The 20,379-nt window shown below is 39.3% G+C and overlaps 1 protein-coding gene across 1 annotated transcript in view; it reads left to right on the top strand.

Moving 5' to 3' along the window:
* The window catches only part of mfsd14a2 (major facilitator superfamily domain containing 14A2), a 40,554-nt gene extending 22,679 nt beyond the window's left edge, over positions 1–17,875 (top strand). Inside the window, exons 7-12 of the mRNA XM_041803210.1 lie at positions 89–202; positions 3,616–3,687; positions 6,777–6,889; positions 8,811–8,908; positions 12,231–12,388; positions 12,478–17,875. Coding sequence (XP_041659144.1) covers positions 89–202; positions 3,616–3,687; positions 6,777–6,889; positions 8,811–8,908; positions 12,231–12,388; positions 12,478–12,690 — 768 coding nt within the window. The 3' untranslated portion in view covers positions 12,691–17,875. The remainder of the gene's footprint in view (positions 1–88; positions 203–3,615; positions 3,688–6,776; positions 6,890–8,810; positions 8,909–12,230; positions 12,389–12,477) is intronic.
* Positions 17,876–20,379: the final 2,504 nt, after the last annotated feature.

The following is a 20,379-nucleotide window of genomic DNA, read 5'->3' as shown; positions in this document are numbered from 1 at the left end:
CAGATGCGATCAGTTCTCCAGATTATTTGTATATTGCACTAAATCTATGCAACAAGTTAAATTTTTTTCTTTCTGTTCTCTTTGCCAGTCTTTACGAAAGGTGGGCCAGGACTCAACAGTACTTCTCATCTGTATCACAGTGTTTCTCTCCTACCTCCCAGAGGCCGGACAGTACTCCAGTTTCTTCCTCTATCTTAAACAGGTAAGGTTTCCACAAAAAAGATGTAAAAAATCTGGATTACATACATGAAAATGTTCAAGTACTACCATATGTAAGCACAGCTTCTCATCCAAATGTGACAACGAATTATTGAAGGACTGTAAAAACGTCAGATGACTCAGTGGTTCACATTGCTGACTATGGGGACATGACATTGGGGGTTTGAATCCTGGTCAGTGCCATGAATTATCCTGTGTGAGCCCTTCCTTAACGGCAGAAACACCTGTCCCAGATTTATGTCACTATGGACAAAAGTGTCTGCCAAATGATATTGTGTTGTTCTCCATCTATCCATTCCTTTTCTGCACCGCTTAACCTGTTCAGGGTTGCGGGGGCTGGAGGCTTTCCCAGCTGTTATTGGGCATGAGGCAGGGTCCACCCTGCACTGGTCAACAGTCATTGTAACTAGGCCTGGGACAATAAGCAATAAATCAATTAATCGCACGATAAATGAAAATAAACTCAATAATTTTGCCGGCCTCGATATATTGCCATGTGCATGCGTGTTTGTTTTCCTCGTCTCTCGCCTCCAAACAGGCTGGATTACTAGAGGGTTCACTCTGTGCATCGGTCTCAGCACCTGGGCGCGTTTGTTTCATAGCGGAATGAACAGAGTGAAGCCTCTTGCCAGTCATCCAGTCTCTTTGTCTCTGTGGGGGGAGGCGGGGCCGCTAGCATACACACACAGTGCAGCAAGTGAGCCTCGTGAGGAGCAATGCAACGTGGTAGAAATTAGGAGGAAAAAAGATGATTTCAGAGCCAAATGCCACAGCCCTGGTGTGGGAATATTTCGGCTTCAAACCGAATGAGCAAGGTGAGCCCATCAACACAACCGAGCCAGTATGCCGAATTTGTTTGAAAGTTGTGGCAACAAGAAAAGGCAACACAACAAACTTGCATGCCTACCTAATACATAACCACCCAACCCAGTTTTCCCAGCTGGGAAAAAAACTGCACCTCGAGATGCAGAGCCTTCATCCCCACAGTCAACACTCACTGAGGCGTTTGTTCGACAAAGTAAATACAAATGGAACAGCACAAAATGGTGTGTTTGTTTTATTTATTTAGGATATTTAAAGGTTCTTGACATCCCAATTACAATGGTAAAAATACTCATGAGAAATAAAAGTTTATTGCATTTGAAAGGGTGTATTTGCATTATTATGATATATTATCATTACATAGTGGTTAATTTGGTCTCAAAATAATGTTGACAATAATATCGTTTATCGGCAATAATTTGTGGGACAATATATCGTCCAGCAAAATTTGTTATCCTCACAGGCCTAATTGTAAGATTGTAAAACTATATCCAAACTGAACAGCACCCCTTTTCTTAGTTGTGAAAGTACTGTCCTCAGTGATTTTTTTCAGTGTGATAAGCAACTAATATGAAAGGAGCAGAATCGAATCTGCCAATAGAAATTCAGCTTTCATTTAGCCAATTGCAATGCAGCATTGATTTGGCAAAATGGATCAAAGATTTCAACAAACAAATAGGAGCTCAGCATTCATCAAGCCAATAGGAACACATCATTGGATCAACCACTGAAACCTCAGCTTAAAACAGCCAATAGGAAAGGATCTTTCACCATCCAATAGGAACAGACAGTTTTGATTAATTTCATTTAACCTTTATTTTACCAGAAGAAAAAACTTGATGAGATTGAAAATCTTCTTATCAAAAGTGTCCTTGCCAAGATGGGCAGCAGCGCACTGTAGCTTTGAAATCGCAAATAGAATCCCAGTATCGTATTGGCCAATAGGAATGCCGCTATCATCCAGCCAAAAAGAACATGCGTTCATTCATCCAATAGGTACACATCACTGGATTAGCCAATAGAAATGCAGCTTTCATCCAGCCATTAGAAAGACAAATTTAGATCAGCCGGTAGGAACACAACTTTCATTCAGCCAATACAAACAATATTTGATCACAATATTTGAGTAGGAATGCAGCTTTCATTCAGCCAATGATATAACAGCTTTCATGCAGCCAATAGGATCCTGTCATAGGGACAGCTGATACAATCAACACTATAGGATCAGCCAATGGAAACACAGTTTTATAAAGCCATTGGGAAAACATAATTGGATTCACCAATAGGAACACAGCCTTTATTCAGCCAATAGCACATGATTGGATTAGCCTATAGGGACACAGCATTGAAACAGCCAATAGGATTACAGCATTGGCTAAAGCAAATGTGAACACAGCATTGGGTCAGTCAGTAGGACACAACTTTAAATCAGCCAATACGAAAGAGCACTGGATCAGCAAATAGCAATGCAGAATCATGTCTGCCAACAGGAACACAGCTTTCATCCAACAAAGTACTGCTCAGCATTTAATCGGCCAATTGGAATGCAGCTTTCATATAGCCAATAGAGACACAAATTCACATAGACATTGAAATAGCCTATTTTTATGCTCATTTAGCCAATAGGATCACAGCATTGAAATAACCAACAGAATGTAGCTCTCATCAGGCTGAAGTTTAAAGCAGCTTTTAAACAGTATATTTAACAGATAATAGAAACGGTCAATATAAACACAGCATTGGATCACAGCATTGAACACAGTTTTCAACCATCCTTCAGGAGGTCAGAGCAAGAAAAATGATGCAAAAAAGTAAGACATAAAATTGTAATAGGAAGGCTGTAGCTGAGGAGATAAGCAGGCTGTCCACGTGTCAGAAGATCTGTGATCCAGTCACTGACATCTAGAAACATCTTTGGGTAAAACACTGAGCCCCAACTTTTGTGATACATGTATAAGAAAATACAAAGAATGGGATTAAATTAAAGCAATTTTAGTGTTCAGAGAGCTATGTAACCACTGTCCAATTATCAGCTTCAGTGTTAACTGACATGGTGTGTTCTCCTTGTCCTATCTGCTTAAAGTGCAAACTGTTCAGTTTGTGTAAACAGTGTAAGAAGAACCAGTTTGGCAAGTTTGTCACATAAACGCACACAGTCTCCTTCTTCTCTGCTACCATCTTGAAAAAGACAGGAGAGTATTTCTGGAGCATCGAGCTATCATTCTTTTCCACGCCTCCTTGTCCCCTTTCTGCTTATGCCGTGTTATCTTATATCGCTCCACATTCATAGTCTTAAATTAAACCCACCTCACACTAGCTGTCCTGCTACCGCTGCTGTATATTTGACCTAAATACAGTGGAGAAAAACAAGGGGAGGATAAAGAAAAGCACTCATTGTTCTTCCAAGATCAGGAGAAAATGGCACCTTTACAAGAGACCAAGAACAAATCCCCTTCTTTCATTGTGTTCAGTGAAAAATGGGTGAAGTTTTTGTGTTTGAGGTGCATGTTTGTCTCTGAAACTCTTTGTCCCGTCCTGTCCTAACCTGCATTATCTTACTGCTCTCACCTTCAGGTCATAGGCTTCTCATCAGAGACAGTGGCTGCCTTCATCGCTGTGGTGGGAATCCTCTCTATACTAGCTCAGGTACTTAAAACGTTTCCTGTGTAATTATGTGTAATATGAAGGCTTCTCCTTGTCACGTTTTAAGCTCATGGAGAAACTTGATCATTTCACTGGAGAGAAAGATGAAATATCCTGATTTCTCAAGACAGAGACGTTAACTTGGAGTTATGAAAAACAACGGATTAGCGAACATGGTCTGCATAGAGTTTCTTTTTTTGTTGGCTTAGTATCAAACTGATAGCATGTAGCTAACAGCTAACCCCTATAGCTTTTTAACTCTAAAGTCACGTTTGACTGCGTGAAATTTGGCATTTTGAGAGATGAGTCCAGGCCGAGACTTAGGTGGCTTTCACACTAGGGGCCCAGTCCCGGATCCAAGTGCCCTTGAGCCCGAAGTCCTGTGTGTTTTGGTTAGTGTGGATGCAAACAAATGGCGCTCAGGCACTGGGCCTGGGCCCACTTGGGATGGTGATTCAAGTGGACTCTGGCACGGTTCAGATGAGACATGAATGCAACTGTGCCCAGATATGGGTCAGAGCGTCGTATCAGCTTTATGACATCATCGTAAAAACTAAACTTCTTTCCACAGTGTGGCAGTTTGTTCACATTTTTCCTCTATAAAGGGTGAAAATCATCATAATCCAGTCAATTAATGGTCTGTTGTGACTCACCTTGCAGATGGACACAAGTTGGAGTCAGTGAGATGAGGTGCAAAGGCAATAAAAGTCTCCTTTCACCTCAAAAACCGCTGTATCTGCACAGTGACCATTTAATCCTCTGAGCTGCACGTAGATGTGCAGCTATGAAGAGGGATATACCTGGCATCTTAAAAAGTGATTTTAAATAATCCATGGCTGCAGGATGGACTTTTTTGCCGGGTTAAAAAAAAAAAAAAAATCCACTCAGATCATGACCCGAGTGGTTGCCATGGTTACTTCTTCTCTCTCCTCCTTGTTGGGGTTGTAAACCAGCTACATGTATACCGCCACCTGCTGTTTCATACGGAGTACATGCGCAAGTGGGCCTGGGTACGGATCGATGTGGCTAGTGTAAAAGCAAGCCAGAGGGGGAGGAATCGCGCTGCGGGGTGGTTCGAAACAACTGGGCCTAATGTGAAAGCGCCCTCAGACAGTCGATTAACAGAGTCTGTTAGTGTGTGGTGTTAATACTGAGTTGATCCTCTTGGTCTACACCACACACTGTACAAACAAAACAGTAAAATCAGTGATTATTTGTCATCGTGTGGAGTCTGTCACATTGAAGAAATCGGTTTTGATTTTAAAATGGCTTTGTGTGTGGCAGGCATAAATCAGTATTTAGGTGTGAAGTGTTAAATTGATACAACATATCAGATAAACATCTGAAAATTACATCTGTTCATTCTCACATTATTTGTTAATGGCTGATGGTTATCAAAAGGGCTGATACTGGTCGATACTAATATTAAAGACCCTGTAAAGTGAAATCAAAAGTTTTTGTCTTAACACACTAGATATGTTGGAATATGGTTGCTATAAACATGTGAAAACACTGAGATCTACATGTGACTGAATTTTGGACTGAAACTGCTAGAAAGTTTTTACCTCTTTCCTGGTTGGGTGTAATTTGAGCGGGGTCATTCCCCACTGTGGACTCATGATGTCACGAGCCCACAGTGGGGAATGACCCCACCCCTCTAACACTACGATATAAAATCACAGAGCAGTTCATCTCAGTACAGTCTGTTGTTAGCTGATGTCCCTGCCTTTATTGAATGTTAACAGTCATTTAAATGATGTTTTTTTGTTCATAGTGAGGTAAATTTGCCAAATCTATCAGCCACAGTGGCTTATGGGTCATTTAAAGCATCATAAGAGAGACTTGAGCCAGAAAACAGACTTTGTCTCTACTTCTGAGGTCAACAAAAGGTCAAGAGGCAGGATAATAGCATGAGTGCTGAGCATTTTTTTAAATCTGAGAGGATCGTATTTCTCCTGAGTGGCCGTGGCTTCAGCTCATTCAACAGATACACCCACACCATGCTGGAGCAGATTTTACTGCCTCATTTTTCATAATTTTGAAGCTTAATTTTATACATTTAGAGATGTTTTGTTTGACTGAAATTTGACCTTGGGGTTCATTATACAGTGACCTGTCATACAACACAGCTAAATACAGATTTAATCTACTTTACAGGGTCTTTAAACCAATGCATCCCTGATATAACTAAACAATTTCTTGTGCCAAATATCTTTTTTATTTAAAAGAGAAATGCAGCGCAGATATTTGATCCTCATGAAGGTGCCCATGATATAAATGAGGGATGGTTTGACTCAGTCTTATATGATCAGTGCTGTAACTGGTCTACCTCTTAAAAGTGTCTTTAGGCTGATGTTTTGTTTGTTTTAAGTCCAAGAAAATTAAACAAGACTTCAGTTCTGGCGTGAGACTGCAGGAATGTTTAACTCTCTTAAGACTGACAGTCATAATGCAGTAAAATGCTGCATGAAATTACAGTGTCCCTGTATATCATACAGCAAATGTTTGCATGGAGAGGTATAGGACAAACTGGTCGAATACAGGGTTTAAAATAAGCGACAGGTTGGATCATTTCTGTACTAACACCCACTTATTTTACTGATCTTGATTGAGAAACAAGATCTTTAATACTTAACTATGATACTAACACTAAATACTGGAATTCTTGATTTTCATAGTGTACCTTATCTCGTTATGCTGCTTGTTCAAATAAAGTGGCTTGTAAGAATTGTGAGTGGCTGCCAGATTTTTGAATCCACAAGCCAAAGTGGCAGGCAGGCTGGATTTTGTCTTGCACCAAGAGCACAAAAATGTTAACAACAAAAGACATAAAGACTCATACAGGACAGCACATAATAACATGAAGCAATATAATTAAAATACATCTCAAAAATTCATCATTTAAGTATGGCATGATTACATGTGAGGAGTGGCACCTAGTAAGTTCATGTTAAAGTGCAGAAGTAATACTAAATCATCAATTAGGCGGTAATTCTTTCAGTGCCACTGCCCTAAAAGGAATTTGAAAAGAAAAGCTGTTGACTGTGTTATTTAACATTGTCTTGTTTGACCTGTTTGCTCTGTTTAAACAGACGGTGGTGTTGGGGATCCTGATGCGGTCAATAGGGAACAAAAACACAATCCTGCTCGGCCTCGGCTTCCAGATCCTCCAGCTGGCGTGGTACGGCTTCGGCTCCCAGCCCTGGTTAGTAACTCTCAGTGTCTTTAAAACTAATATTTATAGGTTAAAGAGAGAGGGTGCATGTCTCTGACATTAGACGCGTACATGGATGAGTCCAACTGCTACCAGCCGTCCCCAAACCAGTCCACAAGCACAAATCCTCCCCACTTCAGTGTTCTTCTTAGCCAGTATCATTTAAAATATCAGCAACTTCTAGACCTTGTTCTTTCAAACAAAATACTTCTCTGCAACCTCAAACTGGAAAGACCGTACACTGCGAGAACCAAACATTCATTCAGAAATTCATTTTATCTTTAAACAGGATTTTGACCTTTCACACTTCCATCTAGTGATAGACATTTGTCTGTACAGCTCAGACTCAAACGTGTGATCAGTTTTCACCAGAGACAGCAGTGATGCAGTAGCATGTAATCTCTAAGCAACTATAACTCAGTCAAAGGGCGGAAGTTTGTCCTACATGACTAAGCATTTCCTACAGCACTGTGAGAAACCACAGCTGTCGTCATATGATGTGAATCAGTTAATGATGCCTCATTAAAGCCCAGTAAAATGGCAAATATTTAACTTGTGGATGACAGAAACGAGAACATTTTTGTTTTCCTGGAGTTAACCTTTCAAGCCATAAGACTTGTGAAATGGTTGCTAGCTATGGCGGACTTATATGAAGGCTGAATATGCAGAAAATTTCCCTTGAGTGGGGTTTAAAGGACCCAGAGCACCAGCATTTAATAATAATAATAATAATAGTAATAATAATAGTAATACATCACACTTCTATAGTGCTTTTTTGGGCACTCAAAGATGCTTCACAAACAAAACTAAACAAAAGAACAAAGGGGCTCAAGAAAATCCAAGTTTGAACAGGTGAGTTTTGAGTAGTGATTTGAAGTTTTGTATTGAGTCCGAGTTCCTGATGTTTTGTGGGAGTGCGTTCCATAGGATGGGGGCGGCTGCAGCGAAGGCTCGGTCCCCCATTTATCCACAATGTTTAAAACCAGGATTAGAAATAAACTGTAGAGCACTTATTCAGACCAAATATCCTTGTGATCACAGCAAACATCCTTCAACTTCTGTCTTTTTTTAGCATTAGGGTTCCTTGTCCTTTTCTATTGTTGGTGTAATTCCCTTTTGAACCACTAGAGAGCAGCACAGCCTTAACCACTGTCACTGCCTCATGCTGGCTGCTGACACTGCTCTGGTTATCTGTGAATCTATTAAAGGGATCAATATTGTTTTGTAACTTAAATGATTTTGTTTGACTCATTAAACACTAAAATGGATTTTTGTGTGCTGTAACAGGACATGAACTGATGTTTCCCTGCATGAAATCTCAGTTTGAGTTGACTATGTTTTAAAACGTTCATCTTTAGCAAACCCACAAATATGACTCAAGGTGATTTAACACTAAAAAAATCCACTCAGACAGGCCACACCATCAGCTTTATTTCTCTTGAGTTGAAATTCAAACAGCTCCTCTCTTGTTGTCTGGTCTGAAGGCGGAGCGACCGTAACATCTATTGATCCTAAAAGAAAAAGCATTCACATCACGTCTTCTTGTTGCTTCTATCTGCTGTGGTCAATACCTGAAAATTAAGTTAGATAAAGGTCAAGATGGCCGCATTATATATCAAGGTGAAGGTCCTTTTGCCATGATTTAAGAAAAAGGTATAAGTGGAGAGTGTGTTTTCTGCTTTGAAAAGAAGGAGTGCTATAAATCCAAGACCTGATGGCTATATTTTTACGTATTTGTAATGTTGTATAGGAATACTGGTTTTCTTCTGCAGTTTGACATTTTTTCCTGATAGTTTGATGACAGCTAGTATTTTTCTCCATTTGTTGGAGGCACAATAGTCAGCTAAGTAAAGGTTAATAGTTTTATTTTTTCATTTTCATATCCTAAACTATTGTCTGCTTGTATTTCCAGGATGATGTGGGCTGCTGGAGCCGTTGCAGCCATGTCCAGCATCACTTTCCCTGCTATCAGCGCCATCGTTTCCCGTAACGCAGACCCAGACCAACAAGGTGAGTTTAGTAATCAGCTGTTAGCTTCCATCTATAGTTCCTGAAAAGTCCTCAATATGAGATGCACTTTAAATGCCATATTTTACATTTAAAAGCATAAAATGCTGAAAGAGTTATAACAAGGTGCTATAATCTATCTAAATTTTTTTATGAGCGTTCACCGTTATGACCACTAGTTCATTTGCCACCTTCTCTCACTGCATGAGACCTAACAGGACTGAAAATCCACCCTCCCTTTTGTTGGAGATTGCATGCTGGGATACATAGGATTTCAGACCAGGCTGGCAGTGCAACTTTTTAACAGCTTTTCTCCCTCATTGGAACATAATCCTGCAATGAAAGAAAACAGTGGCATATTGTCAAGTAATTAAAGACTCCTTAGTTAAAGGCAACAATTATCCAGCAACAGCACAACTCATGGGCTGTGGCTCTGTACTTTCCAGTGCTACTGATGGCCTAAAACTGGAAAGAGAGGGGTACTGAGTTCCAGAGAAACCAAATGTTGTGGGCGTTGCTGAATGCATTGTAATTGTTCTGCAGAAAGATGGTTTGGATGCAGATTGCATGAAGCTGGGTTTTTATTCCACCATCAGGGAAACTGAGGAGAAAAGACTAGCTAGGGATCTAGGGTCCTGCTGTGATGGGAGTAAAGGCAGCCTTTCACTGGCAGAGCATAGCTGGCAAGAGGGGTGTGGACGTGGATGAGGGATTACAATTGGGTAGCTGGATTATAAAAAAACTTCATAGTCACAATAATTTTGATAAATATGGAGATCACAGTTATGAAACATGGGAATGGGTTAATTATCCAATATCTTCAGAAATTATTCAGACCCCCTTCGTTTTTTACATTTGTTATGTTGCAGCCTGATGCTACAGTCAAGAAAAAAAAAACATTTTTATTCCCATTCAGCTACACTCAGTCCCCCATCATGATGACATGAAAACGGAATCTTAGCTGTGAGGTTTTCTATAGAGATGTGTGTGCCAGTGTTAATTTTGGCAGCTGTTTTTAGATTTAATCTTAGTTTTAGTCTTTGGACAAAGTAGTTTTAGTTTTAGTCACATTTTAGTCCTGTTCACCCTTCATAGTTTTAGTCCAGTTTTAGTCGATAAAAAAGTCCTCACTTTTTAGTCTTTACCTTTAGACACATCATACTTTCTCTTTTGAAAAATTTGAGCCAAATTGTAAAAAATTAATAAACACTCGTTTTATACAATCAAAAGCCTCCATGCAATGATTGAAATAAACTGATGAACATCCTACTTGATAGGAATGTTGGTGCATTTGGGCTGAAAAATGAGACTATATGTTTTTAACTGAAGTCATGCTTTATATATATTTTATATTACTAATTAAACAAACATTTCTCCTTTAAAGGACTGCATTTATTCAGATTTCTCACTTAAAACTAAAATTCCATTTTCTCACTGTTATTTTGAACACATCTCAATAAGTTAATTTCATCCTCCTTGAATTTCCAAAAGTCTCAAACACATCATGATGTAACAGTATTTTTCCTCCTTTGGCTAGCTAATATTAATATTTTTAACTAACTGGACCTAGAACAAGTTTTTAGAGATTTTAATCACTACTACTCTGATCAAGACTGAGAGGGATTACTTTACAGCAGCAACAGAAGCTAATATAAGGAGTCTGGAGTCCTTTTTTAATTTTTTTTTTCAAATTTAGATTTCAATTATCTAACATCCTTTTTGGTGTACATCATTTAAAATCAAAACAGACGGATGATGGAAAAAAAATGAACATAGAATAAACATACAAAAAAACATAAGAGTAATACTCATGTGCAGCAGAGAACCAAGGGAATTACATCCCAGCTAAACTGTTTCTTACCTAAAATCTGCTCTATGTGGTTTGATAAACTCACTCCAACCTCTCCAACAGTCCTCAAACACAGCACTCTTTAGCTTCAAAGTAAAAGTCAGTTTTTCCATTACAAATATATTATGTATTACATTAAACCAGTCCATTGATGAAGGTGATCTCTGACATTGCCACTTTTTCGTTACAGCTCTCTTACTGGGGACCAACATGGCTCTATACATGTATGTTTTAGAAAAACCCTGGATTTGAGGTGGCATCTATCCCAAATGCAGAATTCTAAAACAGAATTCAATCTTAATAATCAAAACTTTTTCCATGCAGTCTTTGACTGACTTCCAGTAATTTCTAACCTCCGAACAATCCCCAAATAAATGGTAGTGGTTTGCTCTCATCGTCCCACATCCTCTCCAACAGTCCATCTGTCCCTCTGTATGTTTCTGATGGAGATCTTTAATGATTCAAAGGTAGGCTGGCTGCATTTAGTTTAATTTCTTTCAAAGACTACCGCTAGAATACAGAAAAGAGCTACAGGTTTAATCGGCCTGTCAGCTCCTCCTCGCTGTCATACCTAGGAATGCTGCTCCTCCTGCTCTCTCTCCTCTGGTCGTTTTTACAGACAGCAGGTCAGACACACAGAGGAGAAATATCTACAGGTGGACTCCTGTCAAGGTGTAGAAACATCTCAGCAAAGATCAAGAAAAGTGGGAGAAACCTGAGCTCAATTTCAAATGTTGCTGTAGACGCTCTGAATTCTTTTGTCGATGTGATGTTTCAGACTTTCATTTTTATTACATTTGCAGAACTTTCTCACTCTACTTTCTCTTACTTTGTAATTATGGGGTCTAGATTAAAAAAAAAAAAAATTAAAAAAATGTAGCATCAGTCTGTACCACAACAAAATCTAAAAATGTGACGGGGGTCTGAAAACTTTCTGAGGAATGTGAGTTGCACTGTATAAATATTTATTCTTCTACAATAATATATATTTGGATTTTTCATATAAATTTAAACATGCAAACCCACATAGCAAACACCTCCGACTATGTACTATTATTTACAAAAAGTTGATGATGAATAGAATAAACAACAAAACAAACATTAAACTCCACTAACAGTCACCTTCATCTGTGTACCTCGTGAAAATGATTTCTTTGTACCACTAATTAAACCAAGTTCTGTTTGGACATTGCTTGGGCTCCATATTAAGATATCCCACAGTTTCAACCCACAAACAGATATACCACAACTTTTCCTCCTTGTCCACAAAAATTGCATACTGCTGCTTCTTACCTCAGCTCACCCTGACTTCTCAGAAATTCACTGCAAGGCTATGATATGTTAAAGTGATCTGTCTGTGTTCACTCATGCAGCTTGTCATGAAAACTTGAGGATGTTTTGGGAGTTTTGTGCATATTTGAATAAGACTTAACTGACATTTTCCTGATGGCTCTGTTTATATTTATCTCCCTCCAGGTGTTGTTCAGGGGATGATTACTGGAATTCGGGGCCTCTGTAACGGGTTGGGCCCTGCTCTTTATGGTTTTGTTTTTTACCTGTTCCACGTGGAGCTGACTGACACTGACGGCTCTGAAAAGGGTGCCAAACCAAACATGGCCAACCCCACTGATGAGGTAAGCAAGAACAAACCTGCACACAATCATAATGCGAGTTTCCATGTATGGTTGCTGTTCTTACAGTACTGCCTCTGTTGTTTCTTCAGAGTGCTATCATCCCTGGTCCTCCCTTCCTATTTGGAGCATGCTCAGTGTTGCTGTCTCTGCTGGTGGCGCTGTTCATCCCAGAGCACACGGGGCCCGGCATGCGGCCCGGCGCCTACAAGAAGCACAGCAACGGGGCACAGAGTCACTCCCACAGCCCTCAAGGCAGCGGGGCTGAGGGCAAGGAGCCGCTGCTGGAGGACAGCAGCGTATAACCTCAGCTAAGGGGGGCAGACACTTTTGCTCCAACCTTCTGCACACACGGACAGACAGACACATTTTGGACACACTCTGGCCTCTGGCACACATCAGACTGCAATGCCATGAAGAGGCGTTTGTGTCCACAGCACAAAAGTGGCCACTCCCTTCTTAGCAGCCCTTCTCTTTGTTTAAAGCAGGGTAATGTGTGAACTCTCTGAAGACCCTGTATGAAGAGAGCGTTTGAGTGTTTTCGGGCTGCAGTGGAGAGGTGTGTGTGGCTTGGCTGAGCTGGACTCTAATCTTTGGTTTCTATAAAGCAGTAACAGAGTGGAGTAACAACAGCTCGCCCCCCACCTGGTGTTAAAAAGAACAAAAGTGGTTTGGTTTAGAGTGTGAGTGGGGTTTATCTCAAATGTTACTAAATCCCTGTGTGATTCTTCATATTCCTCAGTAGCCGCTGGAGTGGCAGCTGGTTCAGTTTAAGAGTGAACCAAACAGACAGCTGCTCACTTCTTTAATGGTCTGTCACAAGCTAACTATTGTCCAGATGCTTGTCGCTGCTACCGCAGCTCTGTCAAAGCATCGAAGAAGGGAACAGCTCCTCTTCTGTTTGCTCAGTGAGGATGCACGGTAACTGTAGACCTGTGAGGGAGACCAATGTCAAAGAGGCGCTGCCTAACCCGGGTTAGGATGGGTAAACCACATCTAAGAGGCTTGGTGTGACCACATTTCGTTCACACTTCTCACACAGAGAAGTGTGCAGAGAGACCACTTTATTAGCAGAAACTGTTTTTCAATGTTTACTTGCCATTCTCTAGAGTAGTACAGTTTGGGTTGTATATTTTTCTCTGTTCAAACTGAAGGCTAGTTGTGCTTCAAGTTCTTATTCAAGAAACAAACGTTGCCTCCAAGTGACTTAATATATATATGAAAATGTATATATATTAATTACGTAACCTGTATGAAGACCGAGGTCTGAGAAGGCTCTGTAATCTTACGCTATCGCTCCCATCGGAGCTGTTACACACTTTGAATTCCCTTTGTTTTCACGCCCTTCCTGTTGCTTTGTTTCCTGACATCGATCACCATCCAGGTTAAGGCTCACAGAACCATGGTTTTATTTTGAAAAGCCTCCGAACTATTATTTAAAGCTTAGAGTGTCGCTATCAGCAGATCAGTGTCTGCACTGTCTCAGAAAAGAGTTTTTGAATTAATATCATGAGGTTATCTCTTATGCTGCTGCAGAGGATAACTCAAAGTTTATTATAACATGATGGTTAAAGATTTCTACAGTGATAACTAAATATGAACTATCGAATAGTTTTACAGAATCCTTAAAGTTTATGAAATATGTTTATCACTTCATTCACTTTTCATGCACAGCAGATTCTACACCAATAGAGCCATTACAGAGCTCTGTGTGAGTCAGTTTGCGCCACCTACGGGAAGAGAAAGTAGTTGCAACAGCAGAAAAAACTCATGTCGCCTCCCACAGGCCAAAGAGGGAAAAATCAAATTTTATTATGCATTACCTACAGTTTACACATACAGCAGCTGTGCTGCAATCTGCCAGCGAATAGTACTGCAACGCAAATCACTCCCTCTCTGGTCAAACAGAGCAGTTCCACTGCCTGTGCTCTGGTCCAGCTCCAGCACATCCCTGAAGTGCCACTCTGCTCGCAGGTCTTATTTTGGTGCAGGTCGCTGCCAAACTACGTCAGTCCACATGGGGCAGCTTGATCCAAACAGCAGAAAAGATGTGCAAAGCATCTGGTCAACTTCAAAATACAACTATTATGGACACCTGATCGTAAATCATCACTATATCAACATGACAGCTCATCCTGCACGTGCAGAAGGTCATCAGGAGGTCAGTGGGTCACAGAGCTTTAACAGTGCCATTGATGAGGAAAAGTTTACTTTTGATGTGAAGAAACAGAATTTTGCATGAAACCACAGATTCTTTAAAGCAAACATTAACCTTTAAACCTCATAAAGTGCACACCTGTGGCAGGAGATAAAAAATCATGGAATCATGTTGAAATGAACGGCAAATCACCTCAATAAACTAAATTTGCTGTTGACATACCAGTCCTGCATGTCTCCTGCATGGGCTGATCAGGGCTGTGCTGTGTTGTTCTAGACACGCTTCCAGTGTGCGAGGTCGCTCGCCTTCCATTGGAGCAAAACCGTAGCGCTGCAGAGTGCAGCCGGTGTATGTGGAAATTGCTGCTTAGACCGGAGATAACACTTGCTGTTTCATGTCATTTGTGTTTGCATCCTGCTGCGCCATAAGCATTTTGTCCGTGTACTTGCCTGTATACCTGATATGTGGGATGTAAACTACAAACATGGTAACATTCGAGGGTTACTAAATTGTTATTCTGAGATCAGACTTAACATAATATCATCAATAATCAGTAAAATCAGATCAGCTCAGACTGATGATCTTCATCTACACTTAGTTTTTTCAACATATTAATAGTTTAATGACACATACTGGTTAGAAAGGTATCACTCTGAAAAGCAAACATTTTTGTATTCCCTAAAAAGTATGGATTTTGGAAACAAGAAAACAGTAACAACGTGAAGGTGTATGCAGCTGTTGCTGTTGCTTTTTTTTCCTGAAGGTGGCGCAGGTCAAACATGAACTGCAGGTGTTAAACTGCTACAGCACTCAAACTGGAGAGTACATGAGTCTGAGAACCTGGATATGTTAGCTTTAAGAAAATCCACTCAAAGTCTGTGGGATTAATGAAGATTTTGGTTTGATGGCTGAAATAAGGTCTGTGGTACCACAGTAGAAGACATTTTAACATTTTTAAGACATAAAACACATCTGGAAGTGATCCATTAGTGAATCTCGAAACATTTTCATGTCTTGTTGAATGATAACAAAAGGTTAATGAGGACTATGGAGTTTAAACGCCATCATGCTGAACATGTGAACTCATCGTTTAGTTTGCCTTTACCCAATGTGTGTTAGTGCTAAAACTACTCTGACTCAAGCTTTGCAGTTCATTAATCACACTAAGAATGTGGTGATGTTCACTTTTAAGGATAATCTTGATGTAGGAAAAATTCAAGTGTCACAACTTTTTTCACCACAGATCTTATTTTCAGCAATATTCTAAAAAAGGATGCATCATATTTAATTTTTGTTGATATCTAAGCTGTGTTGTTTCCAAACTCATTTTAGCCAGCAACAATATCAATATTGAGATATACACAAACTTTTATTGCAAAAACAATCCCCTCTTTCTTTTGTGAGAATTGATCCGTTATTTAATTTAACTCTCATAGTTGAACAGCACGTTTGCACATCCTAACAACGTGCTTGAATTAATACAAAAAAATAAAAATCTTCTACTTGCAATTGAGTTTTTGAGCAAATGCCGATATTGTTGTATTGCAGATATGATATTGTACATCCCTATCTAAAAACCCAAGATTTAAGGGGCATGCATGATGCTAATGTCCAGGTTGACCTACAAAAATAAGTCATTCCTGCAGCACTCTAATGGTTGCACTTGTTTATTTTCTACGGAGGCCCTCAAGAGAAAGAAAAGTTTCACCTGAAACTGCCAAATCTTACTTCCAAACATTCTATTTTACTCAGTTTACTTGGTATTAAGTGAATTTTGCTTGTTTTCTCAAAGCTTGACATATTTGTATCATTATCTTGAGATAACAATGCTGTTTTTTTCTGTGATAAGCTAATTTCCCAAGATTTCAAGAAAATGACTGTAGTCACTTCTTTATCACTGAAAAGCTTGCACTGTTCTCCTGAGCAAACACAATTAATAGTAGCAGAGATCTCAAGAAAACAGCTTATGTGTACACAGTATCACAGAAAAAGGGGAGTAGAATAAGCTGTCTGGATGTTTCTCCACTCAGGGCTTCCGTACAAAAGCAGCCTGTGCGCTTGAGGAAACTGGGTGCTTGTAAGGAGTTTTTCGTGTGCAAAAGAAAGTATTGTGTGCACATATAAATCTCTCTGTGATACCTCTGGCTCACAAAAGACCATTAAGTACACAATATTTTTTAGTGTTCCCATATGGGCGCAGTCCCTTCTCTGAGGATTTCCTTGTCCCCTGAGGTTCTGAGTAATTTTCTGTGCTTAGCATCAGTGACACCGTGCTCCCTTTCGTCCTCATACTGCATCAATTACTCGTAAATAACCCTTGTTGTGATTTTTAACAGTTAATTTATAAATGCCTTAAGTGCATTTAAAAAGCCAAAACACAAGCTGATGGGGAAAGTAGCTGAAAGTGGGTTTCATGCTGTTTAACACCTATCTGAAGAATTCTGGACGTTGTGTATTTGTGCCAAATTTGTTTTGGTTTGCTTTTTCATACCGTGTGCGTGTGTGTGCCTGCTCATTGAGTGATTTGGTTGTATTATTTTTCTTTGTTTTGTTCTCTCTTGTCTTAATTCATTCGGCTGAAGATTTCAGTTTTACTGCTATTTTTTATAGCTTTTGTTTTTTAAACTTCATCCAGTCGTTTAGGAGTCTACTCAACATTGTGGCTAGAGGGTGAAATTACTGAATGTCCATCTCTCTTTTTTTTTTTCATCTCGGTCTTCATTTTAGAACAAGCATTTCACAGTGGTTCATTACATTTGATAAGCTAATTTCCCGGATTAATCAGTCCATCGTAACAACAGTCACTGAATGTTCAAAGCTGTAAATGTTGACCACACTATACCCTCAATGTTTCACTAAAAAAGTCATACTTTTATTACTTTTGAGGGGGTGTTATTACACAGGAGGCCATTTTTGTTGATTTATTCTCTCAATATCATATTTTTTTTTTGTTTTTTATTGGACCAATGTATTGGTAAACCCAAAAATTCAAGTCGTACTCAAATTGGTAAGATTCTGCACCAGCCCCATGTGCACTCGTACAGCTTCTGAGACTGTAAATGTACAAAAATCACCTGTACGTACAGCTAATGTATATATTTATCGCTCAAGGAGACGGCCACTTCTTGGTCTAATCGGTTGTATGGTGCAGTTATTACTCTATATTTCTCAAGACTTAACCTGCTAGCCACTCCTGTTTTTAGTACGATGTGGTTTGTGGCCTGAACCCCCTCTCTGTGTGCCTAAAATTAGCCAAGAAATGAGTATGGCAACATAAGTAAATGGTGGTTATTATGTAAATATGGGAAACTAATGACAAACTATTTATTAAAGGTTTATTGTACAATGAAATTACGCTGTTGGTGATTTTTTTTCATGTTTGTGTTTTAATGTATTTTCATGACAAAGCTGACAAACACACGTCTTTGCATTTAAAGCAGAAATGTAATCACTGCTCAGTCCTCTTTAATCCCATTACATTAACAGTCAGCCTATTGTTGGCTTTTACTGCCCTTTATAATACCAGGCTATTTGTTTAATGCTCTAACTTTGTTGTGTTTGTTCGGTCATTCAGAGTTTTATCGGCCTCTAAGGCTTTCTGCTCCACCTAAACACTGTATTAACTAAACAATCCTTAATGCACAGGCCAAAGCTCTTTTACTCTTGAGCCTTTCTTTATTAAAGCCACATGAAGGCTCACTAACGAGGCCCAAAACTTGGACTACAGTAATGGGGATCAGGGTTATAACAGTATTGAATTTTTTAACTAGATTTTATTCTGATTGGACTTTTCAATTTCAGCCAAGTTTTAGTTAGAACTACAGTGCCTATGTAAGGTGTTCACATCCCTTTAATGTGCTTTAAAGAGGCATTTCTCTATAATAATCAAGAAAAACATGCAAACCACAACCAAGCAACCACCAATTTAAAACACAGACTGTCCCAATCAAGGTTATTATATTTAACTAAAACTAAATAACTAAATGTAAATGTGAAAATCATTTTTGTCAACATTTTGTTTTTCTTAAGCAAAAAACAAAACTAAAACTGTATAGGTCGCTTACAACACTAAAATAAAATAAAAATAGAGAAAAAAATATCCTTAGTTTTAGTCTTTGACACAGCCATGCTTACAGGCACCTACACCCAAGTCTGGGGAGTGAAAATGGCCTGATTTGATTGGGTAAGACTTTACTTAGTGGTAGTTTTATGTCTGGAGTTGTATTCAAACATCTTTAAATAAATAAAATGATAAACGAAGAGTAGCCAGTTAGAATATGTTTTTATAAATTCATGATGTTCACTCAGCACTGACATGTTCCTGAAAAAAACTAAAACAAATATAAACAAAACTAAAACTGAGCATTTTTGCAAAATAAAAACTTGACAAACCAGCAGTGAAAACCAATTAAAACCAAACTGAAATTTAACACAGAAAGTGAGAACAAAATAAAAATAAAAACTAATGAAAAATCCCGAACAATTTTAAGCTTGGTCCCAATTCAGGGGCTGCATCCTTTGAAGGACACAAGTGAAGACTGATAACTTCACAGTGGTGGTTTATTATGTTAGAAGCCGACTTCAACTCAGTCTAAACTTAAAATACAAATCTAGAACAAAAAAGGGGTCTTTGAAACCACAAATTATCATTATAAAACATTTTGTGTGATACAGTAGGTCAAGTTGCGAGACCTTGGTTTTGTTGGCTAGTTCTGGCGGGGACGCCTTGTGCTGACAAGGAATCCTCTGCAAACCAGACTGTCCCATCCCAGATCAACCCGAGCAAAGGATTCAGCTGTTATAAAGGCTTAGTCTCAAACCTTTGGAGGATGCCACTCCTGAATTGAGACACAGCTTGTGCTCTGATGTCAAAATTACCTTCAATACATATGTATATGAACATAAATACACAGATTTTGGACAAGTTCTCTGTAGTTTTATTTAGGTTAATTTTGTAAGCACACACTTCGTTATAATAACCTTGGAGGAGATATCACAAATTATGGTGGTAGAATAATCAGATTTCATTATTAAGAGCAGTTTCTTCAGTCATTTATAGTGAAATATGTCAGACCAGTATAAGCAGGTGTGTTTGAATGAACGGTGGAATGGATTTTCTGACTTCTCATCACTGCTGACATCTGGACTCTAATAATTTTTTCCTCGGGTGCAGAGCCTCACAAAAAAATCACAGATAAATCTGAGCACATGACTTTCCTGTCATCAGGATGAATGTTTTTCACATCACTTTCAGTCATGTTCTGGAGCGATTAGTGGAGCTACACAAACAGAGGAGACATGTCAGCCACTGTCTGTGTAACTGAACATTTCCCTTCACGTTTACTGAATCACTTCTGCATGCCTGAGCAGACAGCTCCCTCCTCTCTCACCGTCTCTTCAGGATATGATGATGTCGGCAAAGTGTCCGAGTGGAGCGGCAGCTGTTACGTGGTCTTAACCTGGGATAGAAGAGATAATATTAAGACTCTTATCAGTAATCCATGCCCATTGTTTCATGATGAGCCCTGCAGCAGCCTCGTGCACTGAAGTGGATTTAGTTACTATGAACTCATCAGCACAATGGGCTCTTATTAAACATCTATAATCACCAGCTGCTGTGCAGACTGTGCTATGTGAACTCCAGACATCCAGCCCAGCTCAAAAAAAGACAAGTTGCAGGGAATTTTCCAAATGAAAAGGTCCGCTTATCTGCTGAGCATCTTTAGCTTTGTTTTTTGGTAATGGTAAATTTAAAAATTGGTTTACCATCAACATCAACTCAGTTTCTAGCTGTGGACGGAAACTACTGTAGATCTACTGCCTGGCCATTATATGC

The sequence above is a fragment of the Cheilinus undulatus genome, linkage group 13, assembly GCF_018320785.1.
Source record: "Cheilinus undulatus linkage group 13, ASM1832078v1, whole genome shotgun sequence".
Classification (NCBI taxonomy): domain Eukaryota; kingdom Metazoa; phylum Chordata; class Actinopteri; order Labriformes; family Labridae; genus Cheilinus; species Cheilinus undulatus.
The sequence above is the reverse complement of the archived record's forward strand: the minus strand, read 5'-3'. Positions and strand labels throughout refer to the sequence as shown.